The sequence below is a fragment of the Urocampus carinirostris genome, chromosome 20 (assembly GCF_059441175.1).
Source record: "Urocampus carinirostris isolate Australia breed hairy pipefish chromosome 20, RoL_Ucar_1.0, whole genome shotgun sequence".
NCBI lineage: Eukaryota > Metazoa > Chordata > Actinopteri > Syngnathiformes > Syngnathidae > Urocampus > Urocampus carinirostris.
This window is the reverse complement of record NC_142368.1, coordinates 18,759,764-18,785,475: the sequence shown is the minus strand read 5'-3', so window position 1 is coordinate 18,785,475 and position 25,712 is coordinate 18,759,764. Positions and strand designations below refer to the sequence as shown.

Genomic DNA, 25,712 nt, shown 5'->3' with positions numbered 1-25,712 from the left:
TTAAGAAAAAAAGAAACAAGGAAAGAAAGAAAGAAACAAAACCAGAAAGAAAAGAAACAAAACTAAAAAGAAAAGAAAGAAAACCAGAAAGGAAGAAAAGAAACAAAACCAGAAAGAAAGAGAGAAATAAAAAAAAGGAAGAAAGGAAAGAAAGAAATAAAAAGAAACAAAACCAGACAGGCAGAAAGAAAGAAAGAAAAGAAACAAAACTAGACACACAGTAGGAAAGAAAGAAAGAAATAATGAATGAAACAAACAAAACCAGACAGAAAGACAGACAAAAACAAAGAAACAGAGAAAAAGTAAGAAAAAAAGAGTAGAGAGCGAGAGAGAGAGAATGAGAGAAAGAAAAAGGAGGGAACGGGTAAAGAAAGAAAAAAAACAGACAGAGAGGCAGACAAAAAAAGAGAAAAAGTAAGAAAAAAAGAGCAAGAAAGAGAGAAAAATGATTTTACTAGAAAATCACACACTTGCACACGCAACAAAAGGAGCCGCAATGATGATTTCAGCCAGGAGACGTCCTCAGCAAGTAGAATATTTTCAAGTGACACGCACCACCTCTAAGATTGGATATGAAATAAATTGCCGGAAGGAAATCCATGTAGAATAGGAACGCCACAAAATGCAACTTGAGCAACTCTCAAGAGACAGTGTGTGTTTTATTGACAACTAGATGTCTCCGTATGATGTACTGCAACCGAAAAACGAGTGCCAAATAGCACAAGGAAGAACACAATCTACGGAGACTGAACGTCACCAAAGGGCACTATTGTACTTCTCATTTTTGAGCCTTTTTGAAGTTTTCGGGTACCCGTAGCAGCAAGATGGCGGACGGTTATGTTACCTACCTTTAGTCGAGACATATGTTGTATCAAATACTCGACATACGAGTATTTTTTAATGTATTTTATAGGATAGTTCAAGTAGCCTATTTTTGATATTTAAATCAATAGGGTTTTCTTTCAATGAATGAAGTTTTATTTTACAAGTGAAAAAAGCGGTCTCCTAAATATCAGGGAGTTGGCTCCCTGTCGATCACTACAAAGAGCCGCCTCAATGAGCCGTTACGTTCACGAATGATACATCACTAGCAAGTGTGACGTTGAAAAGCGCGCTAGCGTGTTTGTTCTTGAACGCCGAAGCTAGCTTAACTAAACTTAGATTTTACTAAACAAAAGGGAGAAATTATTTTGCTACGATGGATTCCACTAATGCGAAATACACGTCTCATAAAATCAGCAAAACAAGGTGGCGGCCAGTCTCGCTTTCCTCTCTGCAGCAGCCGGAAATCTTTGCGACTGGGTCTTGGGATAACGAGGTGGGTCGTAAGTATTCACGAATACGTGATCTAAGGGATTTAAGTTTACTATGTTTTGAGATAATCTATTATCGTCACTAAGATAATATTTATTTGGCACAATTTCGTGGTGTGTCTCGGGCAAGAACAGCCTGGTGGCGCCCATCCCTCTCCAGGCCAACAAATGTTTCAATTTACGAATAAATATCGCCATACGAGTTGTTTTGAATATTTTCCCTCTACTCCAGTTATGGTGCACGATTCTCATGAGTCTGTCTTTTTCATAGGACAACGTAGTTTGTTTATGGTCTATTGGAAGTACTACCTTGGAAGAAGAATTCGATGGAGTTCCACAGCTTTTATGCGAACATAAACACGATGGAGATGTTCTTGACCTACAAGTATGTTGTTTGTTCTGATTTCGACTGGGTGGCCAGTGCGCAGCCCCACGGTGCAGAGGTTCAGGGTTCAAGTCTAGCGACTGTCCGTATGCAATTTGCATGTTCTCCCGGTGCCTGTGTGGGTTTCCTCGGGGCACTCTGGTTTGCTCCCACATTCCGAAAACCTCCATGTCAAGTTAAGTTACCGGTCCAAATTGTCCATTGATGTGAATGAGCGAGTGAGTAATTGTCCCTAGGTGTAAATGAAAGCGTGAGTAATTGTCCCTAGGTGTGAATGAGTGAGTGGTCTGTCTCTGTGTGCCCTTAAACTGGCTGGCAACCAGTTCAGGGTGTCCCCTGCCTACTGCCCGGAGACAGTTGGGATGGGCTCCAGCACCCCAGCGACCCTACTGAGGACAAGCGGTCCAGATAATAAATATATGAAATTTTTCGTTTAGGTACTAAAATCTACCAAAAGATACTCCAATACAAATGATAAAGAAATCCCGACTTGAGGATAACGGTCTTCTAACCAACATTGAGGTCACCACAGGACATTGACTTCTGTTCTGTAGAACCTCTTCAACATTCGCTCCTCATCCATCCTTTCCATGTGTCCAAACCAACCGAGTACTCTCTCATCCACACGCTTGCTCGGTTCCACTACTACTCCAGTACTGTCTCTCACAATTTCATTTCTTAATCTATCCAATCTTGTCACTTCTAACAACACACTCATCTATCCATCCATCCATTATCTGCACCGCTTATCCTCAGTAGGCTCGCGGGGGTGCTGGAGCCCATCCCAGCCATCCTCGGCCAGTGGGACACCCTGCACTGGTTGCCAGGCAGTCGCAGGGCACACAGGGACAGACAATTGGCTCGCTCATTCATACCTAGGGATTATTACCCACTCGCTCATCCACACCTAGGGACAATTTGGACCGGCCAATAAACCTGACATACATGTTTTTGGAATGTGGGAGGAAACTCCACACAGGAGGTTCGATCTCATGACCTCAGAACTGTTTCGCACACGCACTAACCACTGCGCCGCCGTGCTGCCCAACACTCATCGAAAAAACTTAGAAGAGACCTAAATTATTGATATTAAAATCAACATTCGGCTCATTGCATTAAAACTGGTGTCATTTTTGAACAGTTTCTGGACCAAGACAGAATCATCACAGCCTCATCAACCGGAGGCGTTAACATATTCCGTTACAACCAAAACAATCAGGTACACAAATGTTCCTGCTGAGTTTGGATCGTGCTTCCGTCTAATATTGTCTCTCCACGTCTGATTTTGTGGGCTGTAGGCCCTATCCGTCTCTCACCAGTGGAAAAAAGCCCATCGTTATGCTTGCGACAATGCCCCGTGTACTGGTTTGGTGTGTAGCAGCCCCGAGATAGTTAGCGTCGGCGAAGACGGCAGGATTATCATCTACAGAGCTGACCAGGACGGAGTCGTCAGAGTCATAGGTGAGTTTGAGAACAAGGATTCCGCTCTGAATTTCTCAAGTCTAGTTTTAGATGGATGTCCTTTCCTGTGCGTTTTCTAGATAATGCAGATAGCAGCACAATTCACGCCGTGACTTACCTGAAAACAACTGAGATCCTTACAGTGAATTCCATCGGCCAACTCAAGATATGGGATCTGAGGGAACAGAACGACTCCCCGTCACAGATTCTTTCCCTGTAAGAAGTCCGAACGTCTGCAGTTGATCCACCACTGCGATGATGAAAATATGATGTTGCGTTTTCAGGTCCGGAGATCGAGCCCCCATGCACTGCGTCGACAGACATCCAAACCAGCAGCACATCATTGCCACTGGGGGTCAGGACGGATCGCTATGTGTTTGGGATGTGAGACAAAGCAACACGCCTTTCTCGCTCATAAAGGCGCACTCAGCTGAAAGTAGGATCGATTTTTGTATACTCTATAGTTTAAAATCTTGGAGTTGTTGGGAATTAAATATCAAAATGTACCGTTTACCAAATTGTTCGAATTTGTTATCTGGCTCCATTAACCAAACACAACTTACATTCACCAAAGAATTTATGCACGCTCGTTTCTTGATGGAAAAGATGAACAAGAAAGCCGACATTTTCACACGGGGGCAGATTTAATTTCATTAACAATTTAACTAAGTGTACTTCATCGAAAACGGCTGAATTAGTGACGTTGGAGTCTCTGGAAAGCCCTCTTCTGAAGTCCTTTAGCTCTCTCTTCTTGGCCCACGTCTCCCCGCAAGATGGCGTCTTGACTCCTCCCATGGGCGTGCCAAGGAAGCCCCCCCTGGGCGTCGCGATGTCTGGAAAACTCAAAACAACACAGAGCGTTTGTAAGTCATCAGGGCCTTGTTCTCAAAACAACGCCTGCCGTCCTCCGTCAGAGGCCTGTTATCAAAATTCCCTAGTCAAAATGTTCTGCATTTGGAACAGCGTGACCTGTCATTGAACTAAAGCCCAGTCAGTGAAAATCTTGCATTAAACTTAATAAATGAAACTTGTATTCAATCGTATAAAATCCTTTATAGTCAAATATATAAAATCCTTCAGAGTCGACCAGACAAGTCACACTTTTCTTTGTCCACTTTTTAGCAAAGTAAATAGAAAGTATGTCAATGTTTTTGAGATGAAGTGATTGAGGAGTATGTTAGGAGTGACAAGATTGGATAGATTGAGAAATGAAATTGTGAGAGACAGAACGCGGGTAGTAGTGGAACTGAGCAAGTGTGTGAAAATGAGAGTACTCAGTTGGTCTGGACACATCAGAGAGGATGGATGAGGAGCGAATGTTGAAGAGGAACTACAGAGCAGAAGTAAATGGAAGGAGACCAAGAGGAAGGCCGCGATTGACGTGGATGGATGGTGTTATGAGTGCACTGCAGGAAAGAGGTCTAAATATAGTGGACGCTTGAGCTCTTGTTGGTGATAGGAATGAGTGGAGAGGAGTTGTAAAAGGATAGTGGGATGTTTAGACGTGTTCTAAGGGATGGGCAGGGCACCTGTATGATGCGGCAGGGGTAAACCAGTGAAAGCTGTTGGGCCCTGCTGTTGTGTCACCCTGACCCGATTGACATGGCCGCTTTCTTGTGACCTGTTTCATCTGGAGGGACGAAAAGCATGACCAACTTGGGTGCCGAGGTGCTTAACTTGGGCATTTGGGTTGGCCATGGTCCAAAAAATTTTGTGTGTTTTTTGCTACTTTTTCCCCCTTTTTTTTTAATTTTCTTTGTGTTTGTAAGTATTTGTCTTGCTGTCGGTCACCCCTCCGAGGGATATGACCAGGGTAGATAGATAGATAGAAATAGAAAATATAGTCTAGACCAGGAGTCTGCAACCTTTTTTACTCAAAGGCTACTGTACCAAATAATAACATTCATTTTCTCAGGTGTTCAAATATTTATTTGCAGCTATATCACACAAATAAATAGCCAACAAATCATGCAATGTGATTTCTGTTTTTTTCTTTTTCCATCCTCACCTTTCTTAGAATCATTGAGACCCCACCAGGTGATATCTTGCATGGGGCTCCACTCCGATTGAGATTGACAGTCATGTTTAGCTTCTTCCATTTTCTAATGATTGCTCCAACAGTGGACCTTTTTTCACCATGCTGCTCCGTAGCCCTTTCCAGCCTTGTGGAGGTGTACAATTTTGTCTCTGGTGTCTTTGGACAGCTCTTTGGTCTTCGCCATGTTACAAGTACAAGTCTTACTGATTGTTTGGGGTGGACAGGTGTCTTTCTGCAGCTATGGACCTCAAACAGGTGCATCTGATTCAGGATGATACTTGGAGTGCAGGTGGACTTCTGATGGGCGGACTAACAGGTCTTTCAGGGTCAGAATTCTAGATGATTCACAGGTGTTCAAATACTTATTTGCTGCTGTATCACACAGATAAATTGTTTAAAAAATCATGCATTGTGATTTCTGGATTTTTGCTTTTAGTTTATCCCTCTCACAGTGGACATGCACCTACGGTGACAATGTCAGACCCCTCCATGATTTATAAGTGGGAGAAATAACAAAATAGCTGGGTGTTCAAATACTTATTCACCGTATATACAGTACTTGGAAATCAAATTTAAACACAAGGTTACTGTGTCTGCAGTGTGGGAAGTCCACTTCCACTCTGCAAACCCAGACCATCTGTTTACCTGCTCTGAGGACGGCTCACTGCTGCACTGGGAAACAGCGACTCCTTCTGACGTGCCGTCATTCCGGCAAAGTAACTCTGACCAACACTGCAGAGATGACCCAAGTTCTCACGTCTGTGTGTGTCATTTTCATTCTTTTTCTTTCCTTTAGGTGGAAAAAAACAAAGCGCGGTATCCCGCAGCGCTGCGCCCGGCACCGGGTGCAACCAGTCTCTTATCGACACGTTGCTCAGCGGAGATTCTAATAAAGGTCAGCTGGAGACCACTAACATGCTCCCGAGCCAAACGCTATCCGTAAACAGCTTGGACATACTCGGACAGTGTCTTGTGTGCGGGACTGATGGAGAGGCTATTTTTGTGAACAGACAGGTCCCAGTTTAGGCATTTTGTGAGGTAGAACCGATTTTTTTTTTTAGGCGCTACACTCGCGGCGCACACTTGATTCGAGGGACTCGGCCCAAAGCTGCGTAGTTGAGACGAATCGCAGAGTTTGGCGCTGAAGTACGCACAGCTGGAATGGAGTGAAGTTTTGTGTTTACTCTGGCGGATCATTAAAGCTTCGGTTATCAAATCAAGGTTTTTTCGTCGGGTTCGGGTTTTTATTCCCTCGGGTCGGGTCGGGCTGAATATTTTAGGCCCGATTTTACCTTATATCATGGTGCATATTCTTTGCGTGCTAGTTGATCATATTTGTGTGTTATGGATTCCTAGCTAAATATTTTACATATTTTTGTATAATTGTTGATACATTTTTTTTATTAAATCACTAAAGCAATTGATGTATTCCGCACTTTGTTCAGGAATTGTATAGGTGCTTGAAATCTTTGAAAAGGCTTGAATTTTAATGTGTTTTCAAGGTCAGGCAAATGCTTGCATTTTGGGCAAAGTGCTTGAAAATGCTTGGAATTATTGCCATTGCCATGTAATTTGGCAGTCTGACTCTATAGACGTCGCAATTTATGAAGAAAAATTAAAAAGTGCGTGAAAAAACCCGCAGACACGCCTGCTCTGGTGGCTTGTCATGTGAATTGTCACCGCCCCCTACTGGTCGCAACCAAGAGGACAGCTCGATTTAGAAAACTGGCTATTTTGGCTCAGCTCCCTAATGGCTCTTCAGATTCTTTTTTTTAATAAAATATTATCAATAACAATAAAACTTGATGCAACAAATTATTTAGTGATTATTAATTTTATATGCTGTGCAGAGTATCCCTTAAAAATATCAATTAAAATATTCATAGATATATGTAAAATACAAAACCATTTTAGCTTTTTACGCACTGAACATATTTAAAGTGGAACACAAAATTGCAAAATTATAAATTTAAATTTGTACTCTTCTGTGCTTTGAAAAAAATGATGAAATGAAAAACAATTAAATATTTACAATTAGACACAGATCTTCTGAAAAACGCAATTAAAAAGAAAAAAAAAAGATCAGCAGTCGATGGAAAGATTGAATGCGCTCTGCTTCGCAGCAATCAATATCATTAAAATGGGTCCAAATGTGGCTGATTTTTCAGATTTTTATACATACAGTACTTTTTTTTTTTGTCTTCTCTATTGAACTCAGTTATTACCTAACACCTATAAACCCCGTTCCGTGTTTGTAAACAAGTGTGACGTAGCCAAGCTGCGCAAGCATCGTTGAGGCAGAATTCATGTCAGTTTCTAGCAGCCCATTGACACAGAAATAATGTAGAACATCGATGGGAACAGCTCAAAATAGCATAAAGTCGGTGCTAGCAGCAAGATAGTGACTTTAGAATATTTTTGCCTAAATATTTCAACATTCTTCTTCTTATTTTTCTCTTTTAAGTATTTTATGCCATATTTATTCTTGTAAACGAGATGCTTTTTTCCCCTCTTGTGATTGGTCAATATTCATTTTTCTTCCGAGATTCTAGGTTGAAGACCTAAACATCTGTTGAGCATATCAGATTTTGTGTTTTCTCTTTTTTGTGGAACTGTAGTTGAATTCTTATCTCCTGTGCTTTTCCGGACCATGTAAAAGATTCGCCTTTTTAAATGTATTTGTTAATCTTGTACTTTTGAAAAATGTATTATTAGGTTTTTGAGTTTTTCCTTGCCCTCAGGTAGGTCTTAGATCAGGGGATGGTGTAATAATAGTCTGTAGTCTGTACAGCCCTTTGAGATTTCTTGTGATTAAGGGCTAGACAAATAAACATGACAGCTAATCTCACTGACTTCATTTTCAAAACATTGCAATGGAAGGTATTTTAGTAGACTTGTTGACATTGTTATACAGTATTTGTTACAATTGCTTTCGACTCTTGGCTTTTCGTTCTGACACAGCAGAAATATTTGTTTCTTCATCTTTTATATTTAAGGGGCATTGTGTATTGTATAGCGCCTCCTACTGGTAAAAAATAGACTTAAATTATTTTAAAAAAAAAAACTGATTTGAATCATGAGTAAACATTCATGAACTATTATTTAAACTTGCAAGTTGCATTTTGCATCTCTGTAGTTTGTATTCCTCCCTGTTCTTTGTAGCACTTGTTTTCGTATACAGCGACATTTAGTGGTCAAATATTACACCGTGTACTGCTAAAGTTTAAATTGTAGTTATTTAATACATTTATAACTATAAATATTGGTGCTGTGGTCATCATAATTATAAACTAACACAAGGGGTGATTGGTTCAATTATTTAATATTCAATGGTCATGGCATTCCCTGGCCTAGAGAGGGATGGGCGCCACCGGGCTATACCTGCCCAAGACACACCACAGGAAACGGTGCCATGGCATTTACGAGTTAACAGTATCAGTGTCAGATCGGTATCGATCGATACTACCGTGTATTTGCTTTGATCGGACTAATGACTAAATTCCCATTATCGCCCACCCGTACAGAAAACCCACGGGGTGTACATGCAAACTCCTCTGGGATGCTGGTAACTGGAATCAAACCCGTGACCTCTGGACTGGAGGGTGGGGGTACTAACCAGTGATGCTCAATTCTAACGAACACATCCCGACTGAATCCCTTTTTTTGGTTTCGTAAAATATCCTGTTGTTCAAGAAAATTATCATGTCGGAAGTAGTGCCTCATTTTATTCTTTTATTTTCTTTACAACCGGAAATGAACCTCATGTCAGGTAACTTGTTGGCTGAACTTGTCATTCAGCTATCTCAGGAATTCAACACTACACGCTATCGGCTAACTCGTCTCATAAAGGACATTTTGTCCCAACTGAATGAGTTGGTAACAATATAGTAACCTCATTTATCAGTAATATTTAAGGAAAGCGCTGTTACCCAAACTGGTAAGTGGTCAAAAGCAGCCGCCTAACGAATTCGTGCTATATTAAGCTAACATTTAGCCTTGTTGCGTTAGCTTAGCAGCAACACAAACATAGGCCGCGATGCTAGCTTAGATTGTGTTGGATCGTTTAATTATGTCGTTTAACCGATTTGCTTGTATTTAGCGTTGAACTGAGAATTCTATGCTTTTAACATTATTTAACACTCTAAAGTTAGCAGCTCGCGTGCGTAGTAGCGATTATCTGGTGCCATGTATTATTAATGACTTCAACAGAGTTTTAAAAGTTTGGTTTTCTGGTGTTTTTAAAAAAAACAAATATTCGAAATATTTTAAGGCAGTGTCTAATTTTAAAATGTGAATTCGGTTGTCTTTGTAAATCAACAACGCCAACATGTGTTCTCTGCTTCTCCATTGTCCAACCTGTTGGACCACTTGACAGATGCTCTGAATGCCTCATCACGAACGGTGCACTCATGTCAGTAGTATCCTAATGTGAAGTCTGTCTTTATAAAGAAGCCCAGGAGGTCTGTGACCCGTAAAGCATCCTCTTCATCCATCTCACCGTCTTTGTACATGCTCTCACATGAAGAGAGGCGAGAAACCAGAGGGCTACAGGCAGATGCGACCTAAAACCTTCCCGGCCAGCAACTACAGCGGCAGCAGTCAACATATGCTGCAGGAAATACGAAACAGTTTGCGAAACCTGTCCAAACCCTCCGACCCACCTAGCGGAAAAATGCTCCCGGAGGAACTGAGGCAACAGGGGCGCTGCTTCAACCCTAAGAACCCTCACCACAAGGCCTTGCGGGAGATCCGAGAGTCCCTGATGCCTTTCGCCAATGAGGCCAGCTCTGGGGCCGAGATCAACAGACCAGGATCGTCAGAGATCCCGTTTCCTGCTTTTGAAGAGGTATGATGAGTTTGTATTTCGTCAAGAAAACTGGAAGAACACATCCACGTAACTATCATGCGGTTGTCGAAACGGAACATGTAATGTAATGTTTTTCCCGAGATTTCAGAGGTGAATCCGTTTCATAAGCACACAAATTCGGTGAATATGCGCGAAGTAGGAACAATATACTAAAACTGCTTTAGCGACAGCTCGTGCAAAAAAGGCATTAGCTCCTCTTTACGGCACACATTACAAAACCGTACTGTGTAGTCGCTTGGTGAGTTTGTCTTCATATCACATCTATTTAAACGGTAAATGGTCTGCATTTATTTAGCCCTTTTTCAAGTCAATGAAGACCTCCCAAAGCGCTTTACAATGTGCTTCACACACACACCAATAGGGAGTCAGTGCAAGACGCCTACCTGCTTATTGGGAGCATTAGGGATTCAGTGTCTTGCCCAAAGACACTTCCACATATAACACAGAGGAGCCGGGAATCAAACCTGCGACCTCTTGATCCCAAGACGAGCGCTCTAACCTCCTGAGCTATAAAATACCTTCAATAATGCTTTATGTAATACAAAAATAAATTAGTTTTTTTAAATCACATTTAAAACAATTAGGTATTTTGAAAAATACAATCAAACTTGTTTTTTTTTCGACAGAAACAAAGATTTCCTGTAGTAAGATATAAAAACTATATATATATATATATATATATATATATATATATTAAAAAAATAACTTTTTTAATAATTAATTTGCAGCACTTCCTGGGCTACACCCTGTGTATTGTAAAATAAAGTACACAGTTTTAATAAAAATGTCGTAAGCGTAAAAACATAGTAGTTAGTATTCTCCCTTGCGGTTTTTAGCACTGCTTTTTAGTTGCACCACACAATACAGCGACATTTATTGGTCAAATAATACAGTCCCTTTAGTGTCTGACAGTCAAAAATCCCTTGGTCGAATGAATGCTTTTGACCACCAGCTCGGTGGCCTATGGGTAGGGCACCTCTCTCAAGACTGGGAGGTAGTTGGTTAGATGTTTACGTGTCCATATATTTTTAATGGAGCCATTTTGTTTAATGATTTAGGTATTTTATTGATTTTATTTATTATGTATTTATTTACCTTATTTAAAATGATTTATTTTTTAAGGAACCTTTATTTTTTAAATCCTTCTATTTATTTATTCATTTAAAAATACAAATAAGTTGAATATATATATAAAAAAACAGTCCTTTACAGGACAAAGAGCTTTTGGGCCTTTTAATATGTCACAAAAGCCAAAGTACGTAACGTCATTGCCACAAAGTTTGTTTTCCAAGAGAAATTTTTGGTTTGAACAAATTTATTGACACTAAAAACAGAAAACAATCATGACGATCTCAACAGCAATTAAGCACATTCACAATATTATATTCCAATATTACGTTTTTAACAGCAAACACAAAGTGAGGTTTGAACAAACCTTCTCGAAAATCAAACATATTCACAATTTCATTATATAACATCTTTGTTAGTGTCAATAGATCCGTCCAGGCCAAACATATTTTTGGTTTGAACAAATTTATTGACACTAAAAACAGAAAACAATCATGACAATCTCAACAGCAATCAAGCACATTCACAATATAAATATGAAAGCCTCAAGTGATGGAATGCGTATTGTACGATGCGAATATAAACGAAACAGATCTACCTTATAGAGTTCTTCCCCAGTGATTTAAGATCTAGGATCAGTTCACCCAAAAATTGCCAGTAGGGGGCTGGGGGCCACCAGGTTGTACTTGCCCATGACACACCACAGGAAGTGGTGGTTAGGCGATCCGTGAACCGTGACATGAACTAAATCATAATCGGCACATTACTGGGTAATTCCCGAACACAAGGTGCATTGTTTATTGAATAGTTATTTGAAAAATCTCCAGAATGCCAAGTTGATTGATGAGTATTTTCAGTACTCTCTTCTCCGACGAGTGTGTTAAGTCCTTTAGTAGCGAAGAAAACAATGAAATTATAAATAAAGCAAAGAAGAACCTCATCTCATTAGCTGCACCGCTTATCCTCAGTAGGGTCGCGGGGGTGCTGGAGCCCATCCCAGCAATCATCGAGCAGTGGGCAGGGGACACCCTGAACTGGTTGCCAGCCAATCGCAGGGCACACAGGGACAGACAACTCGCTCGCTCATTCACACCTAGGGACAATTTGGACCGGAAAATCCACCTGAAATGCATGTCTTTAGAATGTGGGAGGAAACCGGAGTGCCCGGAGGAAACCCACGCAAGCACGGGGAGAACATACAAACTCTGCACAGGTAGGCTGGTAGCTGGTTTTGAATCCACACAGGTGGTTCCCAAGACCTCAGAACTGTGCCGCACACGCGCTAACCACTGCGCCGCCGTGCTGCCCTCAAAGAAGAACCATGGGGTAAAAATGAAGGCTTTATTGATAATTGTGTGACAATCTCATCAGCATTTTTTAAAATTGTAATTTGTTTTAGTAGAAATGTGAGATTATTTCATAACAGTAAATACTACAGGGATGTATTTCTTTAAATTTTAGTTGACCGTATTCAATTTTTTACCCCCTGCGTATTTTGTTTGATTTTCAAACTATCCATCCTCCATCCGTTGTCTGCACCGCTTATCCTCAGTAGGGTCGCGGGGGTGCTGGAGCCCATCCCAGCTATCTTCGGGCAGTGGGCAGGGGACACCCTGAACTGGTTGCCAGCCAGTCGCAGGGCACACAGAGACGTACAACCACCCGCTCACTCACACCTAGGGACAATTTGGACCTTACATTAATCTTCTTCAACTTCCTGGTTGCCGCTTGATGCCTCGCTAAGTAAAATCAATTCCAGTCCTCCTTTTAAATGTTTTAAGTACCGGTAATCCGCATGATGCTTTAATAATCGGGTGTTCAACTGTTGCGTCTTATTCTGCTTTATCCACAATAGTTATATGCTATCCATGTTTCCATGAACAGCAGGCCTCTTTTTCCAATAATGTTTTGCTGCAAACTAATCTTCTCATCTTTTTTCTCCATCACGTTAATGGGTACAATCGCAAGAACACACGTGAAGTTGCGATAAATATGTGTGACACTTAGAAATCCTATGCAATGAATATACATACGCTGCCTTACTTACGAACGAGACCGTGCTATATTTTGCATGTTTAAGGTTTATATAAGTCACCTATACTTTTTTGTACTAAAAAATAATCATAAAATATATATGCTCTATAGAGATATAGTTGAGTTCAACTTACATTTGGAAGATGCGCTTCAAGAGGTCCTCCTCCGTGTTAGAGAGTGGCCGAAAAAAAGCGATCCAACCATTTTGTAAACCGCATCAAGCTTTCTTGTTTCGTTTTCATTTCAAACCATATTGAATGCATGCACGAAATATTAAACAATAAAAATGTCAAAGTTCTTAGTGCACTGAAGATACATTATAGAATGTATCTCAACAAATTTATTGGGACAAGTTTCGCCTTCTTCACATGTTTTTTTTTTTTGTATATTGATGCAATCATTTTCATGGCGATCTTTCTATCATGAAATTGTCTTTGAGAGACACGACCACTGGGTTCATTACCCTGAAACCATTGTAAACCTTTCATTATTTTAATATTAATATTTAATATTGCTGATTATCACTTACAGCCTACCAGTATGGTTTTCGTCGTCATTGGTAATACTAAAAGATTAAATGATCTGCACTGTTTCAGTTGATTTGTTAGAAATCCAGAATGTATGACATTTTCATTTTCTTTATTGCATTAGAGATAATACGGTAAATAACTTTATCACGATGGTCTTATTTTGGGATACAGTGCTGTATATGACATTGGCTCAAAATATCAGTTATTGGCATTTTGCGACCCTGCTGCAGAGCCATCAACCTTTTCAAGGATTCTTCTCACCCTGTTGCCCTCTGGTAGGCACTACAGGTCCCTCAGAACAAGGACAAACAGGCTCATCGACAGTTCATTTCCCAGTGCCACCACCACCCTAGACAAGAGCGAAAAACTGAATATAAACATCTCTTATTTGTGAATTTTTGTTCTTGTTTCACATTAATTGCACGTGTTTTAATGCACTATTTTTCATTGCACTATTATTATAACTTGGGGCAGTCTCTAGGCTCCACATTGAAAATATTTCCGCCTATTTATCATGACGGTCTTATATCTTATTTTTCTCTTTTAAGTCATGTCTAATCTTGTTCCATACAATGCTTCACTGCGTTGTTATCAAGGAAAATTAAAACGATTCCATTTTGACTGCCTGTAATCTTGGGACTGAGGAAATAAAACTGATCCATCATGAAATAAAATGTAAAGGTTTTTTTTTAATCTTGGATTTTGTCCTTAAAATGAACAATTTTTTATTTTCACATCTGTGCAGTCTACGAGTCGCAGTGTGGCGACTGCTGCTGACTACCTTGCAAAGGCGACATACCAGGACGCGTTGAGGGAACAGATGGTTGCTTCCAATCTGAACAGCGCTTGTCTCAAAGCCCCCGGTAGGTGAACAGTCCACATGGATAAACTTCACATTTGGTCACTTCAAACTACCGCACTATAAACACCGGATTATAAAGTGCAACCCCCCCAAAAATGATGTATTTTTCAGATGTAAGGCGCAGTCGACTATCTTGCGCATGTAGCTAAGGTTGCATAAAAATAAATGAATGTATTTCTTTAAAATTATTTCATAAAACATAAATAACATCAGGACATCTGGTTTCACCACTAAAATAAATGGTAAATGGTCTGCATTCATATAGCGCTTTTCAAGTCAATGAAGACCTCCCAAAGTGCTTTACAATGTGGTTCACACTTACCCATTCACACACATTCACACACCAATAGGGAGTCGGCCATGCAAGCAGATGTTTATCGATTTAGTTGGTGTTTGACAGGAAACCTAGCTAAAGATACTCGTGGGGGCCTAAAGTAAACTGTAAACTTCAAGAAAATCAGTTTAGCCGTCAAAATGTCCTTTGTAAACAGACACGCACACATACAAAATGTGGTCTTGAGGCGCCTTCTGCTGGATCAATGTGGTACTACAAGCATGTCCCCTTAACTTCTCAGTGGAATTCAATGCACTCTTATTTCATGGAATGAACTTGCTGAGTGGCGTGTAAATTGCACAACACACTGATAATGAAATTTGTCGCCATGAATTATTAAATATGAAATATTTCATCAATGGTTACTGTGCTGTCCTTGCTTGGAGTTATGGCCTTTTTTTGCTAAGCTAGACGGCGCGTGAAAGACGTACCGAATACCAAGGCTTCTTTTCCCAAAGGGTTGTTTATTCGGTCGATGGCCTCAACCGTTACCCTTATAAGGTCGCCATAAAATGAAAAACAAAGTACAAAAATGTCCCATTAGCTTGCTAACTTTACAGATGCATTCTATGCTAAGGTGAAGGGTTGACAATAATGTAAACAAAGCTGTGTAATCTTGTACAAAACGTTACATTAGCAACAACAAAAGGGGATTTGCAATGAGCGTTTGAAAGTTGGCGTTGAAGTTCTGAGCTTCGCTTATGTTTCCTTTTAGTGCCAAACAATTACCATGTTAACCACAAAAGGACACTCGAAGGCTGAATATCATTTCATTGTGCTTTTATTGCAGGTGCTCCTCACATTCAGCAGTCCCTTCTTAGGAGATCCAGCTGGAAAGGCTCCAAAGAGTCACTGGCGCCTCGCCACGCCATGATGTACCGCTCGGACAGTCCGGGTCCCTCCACCGCTTTCCCGCAGGGTCACAACAATCAGAGAGTCAATCCCCCGCTGCCGCTGCAGGTTCGAAGTGTCACGCCTCCTCCGAACCGCGGCCCTATGCCATCCGCGTCCTCCTGGGATAGTAACCCGTCAAGCAAGCGCTACTCCGGCAACGTGGATTACCTCGTGTCCCGCATCTCCCCGGTGCCCCAGGGAGCTTGGGCCGACGGCTACCAGAACGCATCGCCACAGAACCAGCGTGGGATCAGCCCGGTCCCTGTGGGACACCAACCCATCATCATGCAAAGCTCGGTGGGAAATAAGTTCACTTTCCCATCTGGCTGGTCTCAGCACGGTGCGCCTCAGGGAGACTGCATGGCGGGAGGCGGCAGGCAGCCCCCTCCTCCTTACCCGCTTAACCAGACTAGCCGACACAGCCCCACCGACCAGATCCAGGTCGGGGGGCCGGCTTCGTCCCCGTCATACGTCAACGGCGGGAGCATGGTTCCCAACCGAAACAGCCACAACCTCGACATGTACAACATGGGGGTCGCGCATTCCTGGTCCCAGCCGCAGTCTGCATCGGGCAGCGGCTGCAACCAGGACGCGTCTCAGTCCTGGCAGCACAGCATGCTAGCACGATCCAATTCCTTTAACAACAGATCGACCCACCCGGCCAGCTCGCAACCGTCGGCCACGACTGTCACGGCCATCACGCAAGCTCCGATCCTGCAGCCCGTCAAAAGCATGCGAGTCCAAAAACCAGAGTTGCACACAGCCGTCGCGCCCACGCACCCTCCTTGGATGCAAGCCCCCAGCACCGTCACCTCTTACCCGGAGCCCCCGCCGGCAGTTGCTTCGATTCCGGTCGGCGCAGAAGTCCCCAGCTACCAAGGCCCCCCTCCTCCTTATCCCAAACACCTTCTCCAACAGCAAGCAGCGCCGTCACCTCCGGCCTATGACCAAGGGGCAGCCAAGCTAGGTGCGAGCCATGAGGAATCCGCAGAAGATGAAACCACCCCTGGGGAGAAAGCGGGCGAAAACGCGGAGGGAAGCGCTGCGTCCGAGAAGGAAAAAAAGCAAATCACAACCTCGCCTGTCCCCGTACGGCGTAACAAGAAGGACGAGGAGCGCCGGGAAGAGTCGGGCCGTGTGGCTTTGTACTCCCCGCAGGCGTTTAAGTTCTTCATGGAACAGCACGTGGAGAACATCCTGAAGAACCATCAACAGCGGATCCGTAGAAGGAAGCAGCTGGAGAGCGAGATGCAGAGGGTGAGTCACCCAAGACTTTTAGATCAGCCATCTTTCCTGCTGCGGTTAAACACTTTCCAACCTTTTGACTTCTTTTGTGCTTCCTGTACACTCTTTTTCAAGCTGTTCTGTTTTTTCGACTCTTCTTTCTCTCCCCTCTGTCACATACAGCTGAGCTGAGAGGTAAAGTTTTCTTTTGTAATGTTTACATATGCTCACCACCCTCACGAGACACTTTTTGCCCTGCATGTACTTTGCGTTGTTTGGGTCATCACAATACTGCATATTTCCCATTTAAATGTGGCAAAACCCTATCAGACCTGTAACCCGTGTAAACCTACACTTTAAAAACATACTTATGAACTTTTTGCCTGTGGCTTTTATAATAATTGTATTCATGGAGGGCGAGCATGCTTGCTTCAAACTGATTATTCTTCCTAGTCCAAGTTTACAGTAAAATCAAATTAAAATGCAACATTTTCAATTTGTTTCATAACCAATGTAAATCTTATTGTAAGAATAATTTTGTTTCACAATGTGAAATTCATCATTAGTGAAAGCTAATTTCCCGATTTATAACTCTTACCTTTGTAAAGGTCACCTTTACAAGACATCAAACTTAGCATTTTCACATTTTGAATACGTCAATGTTGTTGTTTTTCTTAAATAATTCATAATTATATACAAAAGCTTTATATGAGTATTTTGTGTAGAACAAAATTGACAGCTATGTACAGCTAAGAATACAAAACGGTTAGGCTTTTGGAAATCCTAACACAAAACGTATTTAAATGATGCATAAATTGCGTCAGGTTAGTTTGAAATTCAATAAGATGTTGATTTGATTGGTTATTGCAACTCTACACTGAAGTCAGTCATATCATTTTGTTTGTCTGTCGATTGCAGTGGCAAGTTGTTAGACCACGACATGCTATGCCTTTAGAAAAGTCACAAACTATCTCCATAGTCTGAATGTTTCTTTTTGTAAATAAAAGCATCCTGTAGTTTTATGTATAGTTTTTTTAAGATTATGTATTCTTGACCAGTAAAGCATCAGTTCCAATAACAAGTATCAAGCTTATACCAGTTTTTGTTTATTTTAAGAATTGGGTCGTTATTTGGACTATCCGGATCAGCCACTGATATTTAGCCCCCCCAAAAAACATGGAGTAATATGGTTAAACCCGCTTCAGGAGTAGTTGGTGCTTAACTGGCAGTTTGATAAATCTGGAAATCATCAGGATCATCATGGGTTTATTAAATCACACTCAAAATAAGGAGAGGAAACATCAATGGAGTGTTAACCTGCAAGAATAACAGGGGGAGAAGGTAATCCTTATTAAACCTCTAGGTTTGAAAAGCAGATCCACCAGGAAGAGTGTGGTATTCATAGAACAACAACGTTATTGGCCGATATTGACTATGAAGTAAGCAGTTCAAAATGGTCAAAACAACAGCGCACAATAATAGTCAAAATAATCAACTGGTATTCTCTGTAAACTCCTTTGTAGGTGTCCTATATAAACTTATCAATTGCCTTTGTGAGAGTACAAGTACCTAAGATGTGACTGGTGTAAAGTAGACTTAAACGTATTTGTTCAAGGTGTGTATTTCTAATCAGTTTGATGTCGTCCCTTAGTCTTCCTGTCTTTGTTTAAATGTGTTGGTACTTTTCCAGGGGGGTGGTCTTGGGTCTTTTGTCTCAACATACCAGTACTTTTCATGTCTTGTGATCTCAATAAAACACAGAGGCAGACGGGGATGACTGAGATTGAGCGAGAGAGTATGGAAAGAGCTCATCTCCCCGGTTGCAACTGGCTAAAAAATTTAAGTCTTTGCCAGGTGCATTTTCTATCGTTAGCCAATTTTTATAAACCAGATGTCCAATTTTTTGTCTCTTTTAGACCCCACACTGGTCACATGATTGCTAGCTTCTTTGTTAAGAAATGACATATTTCATTCGGTGGGAAAATTGCTATTACTGCGTGTTTTCATTTGCATGATTCACATTTTTGACCAAAACCGCATGTATGTCGACATCCGCTTTTTCTGGACATTCCCTGACCCGTCAACAACCATTTTCTAGGTGGGATTATCGTCAGACGCCCAAGAGCAGATGCGTATGATGCTCTGCCAGAAGGAGTCCAACTACATCCGGCTAAAGCGGGCCAAGATGGACAAGTGCATGTTTAAACGAATCAAGACCTTGGGCATCGGGGCTTTCGGTGAGGTGTGCCTGGCCCGTAAGGAGGACACGGGCGCGCTGTACGCCATGAAGACTCTCCGCAAGAAGGACGTGCTCCTCAGGAACCAAGTGGCCCACGTCAAGGCCGAGAGGGACATCCTGGCCGAGGCCGACAACGAGTGGGTGGTGCGCCTCTATTACTCGTTCCAAGACCGCGACAACTTGTACTTTGTCATGGAGTATATCCCCGGGGGCGACATGATGAGCCTCCTCATCCGGCTGGGAATCTTCAAAGAGGAGCTCGCTCAGTTCTACATCGCTGAGCTCACCTGTGCCGTGGAGAGCGTCCACAAAATGGGCTTTATACACCGCGACATCAAGCCGGACAACATCCTCATCGACCGGGACGGCCACATTAAGCTTACTGACTTTGGCCTATGCACCGGATTCCGCTGGACTCACGACTCCAAGTATTACCAGAGTGGTGAGTAGTAATCTTTCAATCGAATTTTGTGAGACCCTTGATGGCTGAACAATCAAATGGGGGTCCCCTGCTCCCCTGTATGAAGATTTTGTACGTTTAATTGTACAGTATCAGATATCAGTACAGTGCTTTTGTGATCACTGCAATGACAAAGTGCAGGTTCTTCTTCTATGGTTGGTTGGAACCTCTTAACCACCAGGGTTGTAGGGGCACCATTTCCTGTGTTTTTTATCGGGCAAGTAAGTACAGCCTGGTGACACTTATCCCTCTCCAGGCCAAAATCAGATAAATGGAAATGGGGAACTTTTGCAATTTACGCGAATGTGATAACCACTGCACTACGGAAACCCTTTTCGATGGTTTACCATTGGTTATTTACAATATTTACAGCATGGCGCTGCATAAGTTCTTGGCCTTTGTGATCGGCACTCGCTGCTTCCCGATTGTACTTCTTGCCTTGGTCACTCACCAACACCAGGTTAGCCTCGGGGACTGCTTGTGAACTGGTTTTCTTCCGCGAGGGGGGTAGTTAAAAAAAGAAACTTGTGCGTAGAGGTGCTCGTATTAAGAGGGACCACTGTCCACGTTTGAGACTCTGGCAGGGCTAATTAAACACCGGCAGCCTGGCAGAATCTTCCCATGTATTGTAAACATGGCGTCCGGTGCCACAAGCTTTGCAGACTTGTTGAGGTTGTGTTTGGATGGCAGGGGACCATGTGAGGCAAGACAGCATGGACTTCAGTAAGGAGTGGGAGGACCCAGCAAACTGCCGATGCACGGATCGGCTGAAGCCGCTAGAGAGGAGGAAGGCCCGACAGCATCAGCGCTGTTTGGCCCACTCGCTGGTGGGGACTCCCAACTACATTGCGCCAGAAGTACTACTCAGGACAGGTACGCCTGCAACGCTCTGATAAATCGCACCAATTTTCGATTGCAGTTTGACCGCGTTTTCCTTGTAGGGTACACCCAGCTCTGTGATTGGTGGAGCGTGGGCGTCATTTTGTACGAGATGGTTGTTGGGCAGCCTCCCTTTTTAGCGACCACACCCCTGGAGACGCAACTTAAGGTATGTGAACCAAAGGTGCTATTTAAAGCTCATACGGGATTCCCTCAAGGTCTATAAAACGTGGAAAAAGTCTTAAAATCCGTTGAAAATGTCTTACAATTTGTCTACAAGTCCTAAATTGAACCCTCCAATGTCCTAATTTTTGCTTTCTTGACTGCGTGAGTAACTTTGGGATGGGAGAGTGTAATTTTAACTTGTGGTGATTCAAAGTATAACTGGGTTCTGGCTGTACCAATGGGACGGGTCCCCCCAGCGGACTCCCGAACCCTTAGCGGCGCCGTGGAATAACGTTGGCACTGGGGCGCAGACCTCTGTCACAGGGTCGCCCAGCTGACATCTGGAACCTCTCGCTGCAAGGGTGTCGGGGTTAATTGCGACAGTTGGCCGCAGACCTCCGTCACAGGGTCGGGGTACGAACCAGTCGGGGCTGGGGTTTCGGGAACCTCAGGATAAAGGTTGCAGTCAGGCACGGAGTCGTCTAGCTGATGTCCGGAACTCGTCGCGGCAGTGGGACGCGGACCACAGTCACAGGCATGCCCGGCTAACGTCCCAAATCTGTCGCGCCGCTGTGCTGCCCCCACACAGTCACTCGCCTATGTGCCTGCCGGCCTGGAGCCTAAGAGAGCTGGGAGCGCGTGCGGGCTTTAGGGGTCGGGGTTCGGTTCTACCAAGTGGTGACCATGTCCACCCCCTCCCTGAAGCGTCACGTTATTGCAGAGTTACCGGGAAGATGGTGGAAGACTTGCCTTATCTTCTTGTTGGAAATTAAGTATCAAAATGGACCGTCTACCAAATTGTTCAAATTAGTTATCTGAATCTATTAACCAAACACAACCTACATTCACCTAACAATTTATGCACGCTCGTTTCTTGAGGGAAAAGATGAACAGGAAAGCAGACATTCTCACACGGGGGCAGATTTAACTTTTCTAACAACTGAACTAAGTGTACTTCATCGAAAACGGCCGAATTAGTGACGTTGGAGTCTCTGGGAAGCCTTTTTCTCAAGTCCTTTAGCTTTTTCTTAGTGGCCATCTGCTCCCTGCATAATGGCGTGCTGACTCCTCCCATGGGCGTGCCAAGGAAGCTCACCCCTGGGCTTCACCATCTCGTCGAAGAGCATCGCGATGTCTGGAATACTCAAAACAACATCGAGCGTTTCTACGTCATCAGGGCCTTTCTGCGTCTGGATGTGATGATTTTCTTATCAGCCTTACGTCTTGTTCCCACCGTTCCTGTAAACAACATTTCCTACCAGGGTGCCCTGAACTTTCACTGCTCATTGAATAAAGGCACAGTCAGTAAATCACTACAGCATTAAACTCAATCATATAAAATCCTTTATCGTCAAATGTATAAAATCCTTCATTCTGAACGTTCATGTCCCAATTTGTAAAAAAGGTGGTTTTGTTTGGCCAAACTAAATATTTTCAGCACAAGGTGCAAATGCTCTGTATTCCACTGTTCTATTCTATTTCTCTAAGAAATGAGACACAAAGTCATTTTACGTTTGCGCCGATGATGAATGCAAGGGGGGGGGGATTTTTCAGCACAACACGGCAAGGTTAAAATTGTCAACACGGTTCGAGGGCGCCCTCTTGCGGTTGAGTGTGTAACACGTGAAATGATATACACGGTAATTATGTGCTAATAATGTCACACCTGGAGTATAAGTCGCAGCCCCGGTCAAACTATGGGGGAAAAAAAAAAGTCCTTGAAATAGGGTAATACCTGACCCCTGCCGCCCCATCCAGGTGATCAACTGGAAAAGCACCCTGCACATCCCGCCCCCAGCCAAGCTCAGCCCGGAGGCGTCAGACCTGATCGTGAAGTTGTGCCGCGGCCCCGAAGACCGACTGGGCGGGAACGGCGCCGACGAAATCAAGGTCCACTCTTTCTTCAAAAGCATCGATTTCTCCAACGACCTCCGTCAGCAGGCCGCGCCCTACGTCCCCACCATCGCCCACTCCACGGACACCTCCAATTTTGACCCGGTGGACCCCGAGAAGCTGTGGAGCGGCGAGAGCGAGACGGAGGACGGCCTGGGGGACACGGGCTGCTGGTTCCGCAACGGCAAGCACCCCGAGCACGCCTTCTACGAGTTCACCTTCCGCCGCTTCTTCGACGATAACGGCCACCCGTACAGCTGCCCCAAACCCATCGCGTACGAGGGCCTCGAAGAAGACCAGGCGGATTCCGAGGGCCCCGACGACCCCGCTCCTCAGAACCGAGATCTCATTTATGTTTAGGTGCAGAACCTGGGTAAGCCGTTTTAGATCGAATCCTGCCGGTTACTCTAAACCGAGGCTCTCGGGCTTCATCGAGTATACTCCCGATTTGTCCAACGATCGGTCCGTTGAAAATGCAACGGGAATCGAACCCGGGTCGCCGCAGCGCCTAAAACTAGAACACTGGTGCTACAGACGACATACCAAATGGCATTAGATTTGATCTCGCTATCGCACTGATTTTACTCACAGTGCCAGAAAAGAATGTTAGGATGACTTTATATTTTCTCTAATCTCAACACAAAAATAGCTAAACAGCTCTTTTGTATACCTGATTGATGAATCAGACTTTGTTTATATCAAGATGAAATTACTCTCTGGTACCACGAATGAAAATATTGTGATATTGCGATCAAAAATGATATGACATCTACATCACTGTGGGGCTAGTGGTAGGTTTAGCACTGTCACCACCGCAACCCGGGTTCGTTTCCCATTGCGTCCGATGTTTTGTGTTTGTGGTCAGCAATTCTTTTGTGCTGATCAAGTATCGCACAAATACGATAATATCCTCCAGTAAAGCTCCGACCCAAACCTTTGGGTTATTCTTTTAGGTAAAAGGAAAAAAATGCGCGTAATACACAATTATAGTTTTACCTTTTTTTATCTGACGGGACGTTTGTGGCCCCCCTGGGCACACCACTGCTTCAAACCCAGAACCGATTCGTCAGCAACTGCTCCTTTTTTTTTTTTTTTTTTTATATATCGAAGAATTTTCAACTGTTAAGACTGGGACCTCATCGATGTGACCGATAGATGCCTAATTGGCCAGTGTGTATTATATAGCGCCTTCTACTGGCAAAAAAAACTCTGATTCATCAAAAAACATCATCAAAAAATGGCTTTTTAAACTACTCTTAGAACGAGAAATGAGCATTTTTATGACTCAACATGAGTTTCACCTAGAAGGGAGCTTACAAAATTGGCCGTCATCTTGCTGCTCCGGGTACCCAAAAACCTCAAAAAGGCTAGCCAAGGTACAATATTGCGCTTTGGTCACCGGAAGTCTCCGGGGTTGATATTCTTCCTTGTGGTTTTTAGCACTTGTTTCGGGGTTGCATTACACTATTCTGGTCAACTCATACACACTGTCCCTTTAAGGAGTGATTGTACCCTTTATTCATAAGCCCCCCGCCCCTCCCATTTAGTTAACAGACTGTCAATAAAATGTATATGTAGAAGTAGACCATTGATTGAATTACAATAGTTTTTTGTATTTTTCTAATTTATACCCATATTTATAAATGAAGTTGTACACAGTTGTAAATAATTTTCTCTTTTTCCTCTATAAGGGCAGGCCCTCTTCGACGCTGCTGCCTTTTACTCGATTAGCTCGACGCCCTTTAGGTTCTATCTGTTTTTATCTGCGGTTTATGGAGTTTTCTTTCAGAACTTTTTGGATTGCAGTTTTGTATGTACACTGAATCTGGAGGGGTTACATTTCGGGAAGCAGGTGATCAATAAAACTGATTTACAATAAATGAGCTGAAGGTCTTATCATTTGAGTGGCAGAGGAAGAAAACTGTAGAATAGAAAGTAAACAGTCTCACGGGGGAAGGACCAGTAGATTAGAGAGGGAGAGAGGGTGGGACAAAGAGAGAAAAGAGAAAGAATGTGATAAACAAAAGAGAGGGGGGAGAAAGAGATAAATCCAAAGGAAAATGGGAGAGAAAGGGAAAAGAGAAAAAAGGAAGAGTGCAAAATAAGGTAAAAAGACAGAGATAGTGCGAGAAAAGGGGAGGGAGAGATAGAGGGGGAAGAAAAGTGAGAGAAAGAAAGAAATCCAAAGAGGGGTGAAAGAAACAAGAGAGAAAAAGCAAAAGAGAGCAAAAAAAGACAAAGAGACAAGCGGAACTAAGACACAGAAAAAGACAGAGTTTAAGAGAGAGAGAGAGAGAGAAGTACAGCGTTTGTGAGAGACACCTGGCTTTGGCCACATCAAGTGGACACATTTCAACCTGCAGCTCGTTTTTCTCTTGCGCTTCTCTGAGCGTTGTCTCGTGGGCCGGATTCAATCCCTTAGTAAGCCTGATCCGGCCAGCGGGCCGCCTGTTGGACACCCCTGCCTCAAACCAAGTAAGTGCGTTCTTTGACTATTTATGCTCATTGTCTATCGGTTCTTGTTCATAAAATTGCCGGCTTTTGTTCAAACTCATTTTGACTCTCTTCATTCAAACCTAAAGCTAGTCCAGGAGCTTTTCCCCCCTTTCTTTCCGCGGGGTCTTAAAAACCTTGAACACTAAAAGCTAAGGCCTTCAATTCTGATAAGTCCTAAATTTGACTCAAATGTCTTATCTGTGTGAGCTAATAACTAAAGTAAACCAACCCAAGGATGGAAAGTTGTGTTGTAAAATCCAACAAAAATATTGAGTAGTAATAGCAGCAAGGAATAAGCATGCAGGCATCGGCATATATTTTTAAAATCTAAAATAAACTCATCCGATTTTTTGACCACTAGATGTCACTATTGTGAGCCATTTCGGTGCAGACTAAATAGTGTTGAGTGAAAGTATTGAACTTTTTGTCAGTTTTCATTGATGAACTAATGTTATGATAAAAGTCTGTTTTCACCAGAAAGTGCCTCTCTAAAACAACTACACTGTTTACACAGTCTCTTAATCGAGTGAACAGAGCTGCCGCTCTATTATTCCTGCTTCGGTGGCTCCG

General features: G+C 42.9%; 2 protein-coding genes across 5 annotated transcripts; both read left to right on the top strand.

Annotated features, from left to right (window-relative positions):
- Window positions 1-268: 268 nt before the first annotated feature.
- nup43 (nucleoporin 43) lies at window positions 269-6,617 on the top strand. Its single transcript, XM_088325482.1, has 8 exons — window positions 269-1,318; window positions 1,585-1,698; window positions 2,840-2,917; window positions 2,997-3,159; window positions 3,240-3,375; window positions 3,444-3,595; window positions 5,797-5,913; window positions 5,994-6,617. The coding sequence occupies exons 1-8, from the start codon at window positions 1,199-1,201 to the stop codon at window positions 6,221-6,223; spliced, it is 1,110 nt and encodes a 369-aa protein (XP_088181608.1). The 5' UTR covers window positions 269-1,198; the 3' UTR covers window positions 6,224-6,617.
- Window positions 6,017-24,529, top strand: lats1 (large tumor suppressor kinase 1). Of its 4 annotated transcripts, none has more exons than XM_088325480.1 (8): window positions 6,017-6,092; window positions 9,647-10,043; window positions 14,442-14,559; window positions 15,683-17,043; window positions 19,109-19,691; window positions 20,400-20,582; window positions 20,651-20,757; window positions 22,512-24,529. In XM_088325480.1, the coding sequence occupies exons 2-8, from the start codon at window positions 9,717-9,719 to the stop codon at window positions 23,004-23,006; spliced, it is 3,174 nt and encodes a 1,057-aa protein (XP_088181606.1). In that variant the 5' UTR covers window positions 6,017-6,092; window positions 9,647-9,716; the 3' UTR covers window positions 23,007-24,529. The 4 variants fall into 4 exon arrangements, with proteins under 4 accessions (XP_088181606.1, XP_088181605.1, XP_088181604.1 ...); XM_088325479.1 differs by lacking the exon at window positions 6,017-6,092 and adding an exon at window positions 8,975-9,134; XM_088325478.1 differs by lacking the exon at window positions 6,017-6,092 and adding an exon at window positions 8,975-9,134 and having other exon boundaries at window positions 9,573-10,043.
- Window positions 24,530-25,712: the final 1,183 nt, after the last annotated feature.

Bases quoted from the DNA above. Each gene is read 5' to 3' on its own strand.
- nup43 (XM_088325482.1), top strand. From the start codon at position 1,199: ATGGATTCCACTAATGCGAAATACACGTCTCATAAAATCAGCAAAACA. The intron at 1,699-2,839 runs GTATGTTGTTTG...ATTTTTGAACAG, and splicing joins GAGATGTTCTTGACCTACAA to TTTCTGGACCAAGACAGAAT. The intron at 3,596-5,796 runs GTAGGATCGATT...CTGTGTCTGCAG, and splicing joins AAAGGCGCACTCAGCTGAAA to TGTGGGAAGTCCACTTCCAC.
- lats1 (XM_088325480.1), top strand. From the start codon at position 9,717: ATGAAGAGAGGCGAGAAACCAGAGGGCTACAGGCAGATGCGACCTAAA. The intron at 14,560-15,682 runs GTAGGTGAACAG...CTTTTATTGCAG, and splicing joins CGCTTGTCTCAAAGCCCCCG to GTGCTCCTCACATTCAGCAG. The intron at 17,044-19,108 runs GTGAGTCACCCA...ACCATTTTCTAG, and splicing joins TGGAGAGCGAGATGCAGAGG to GTGGGATTATCGTCAGACGC.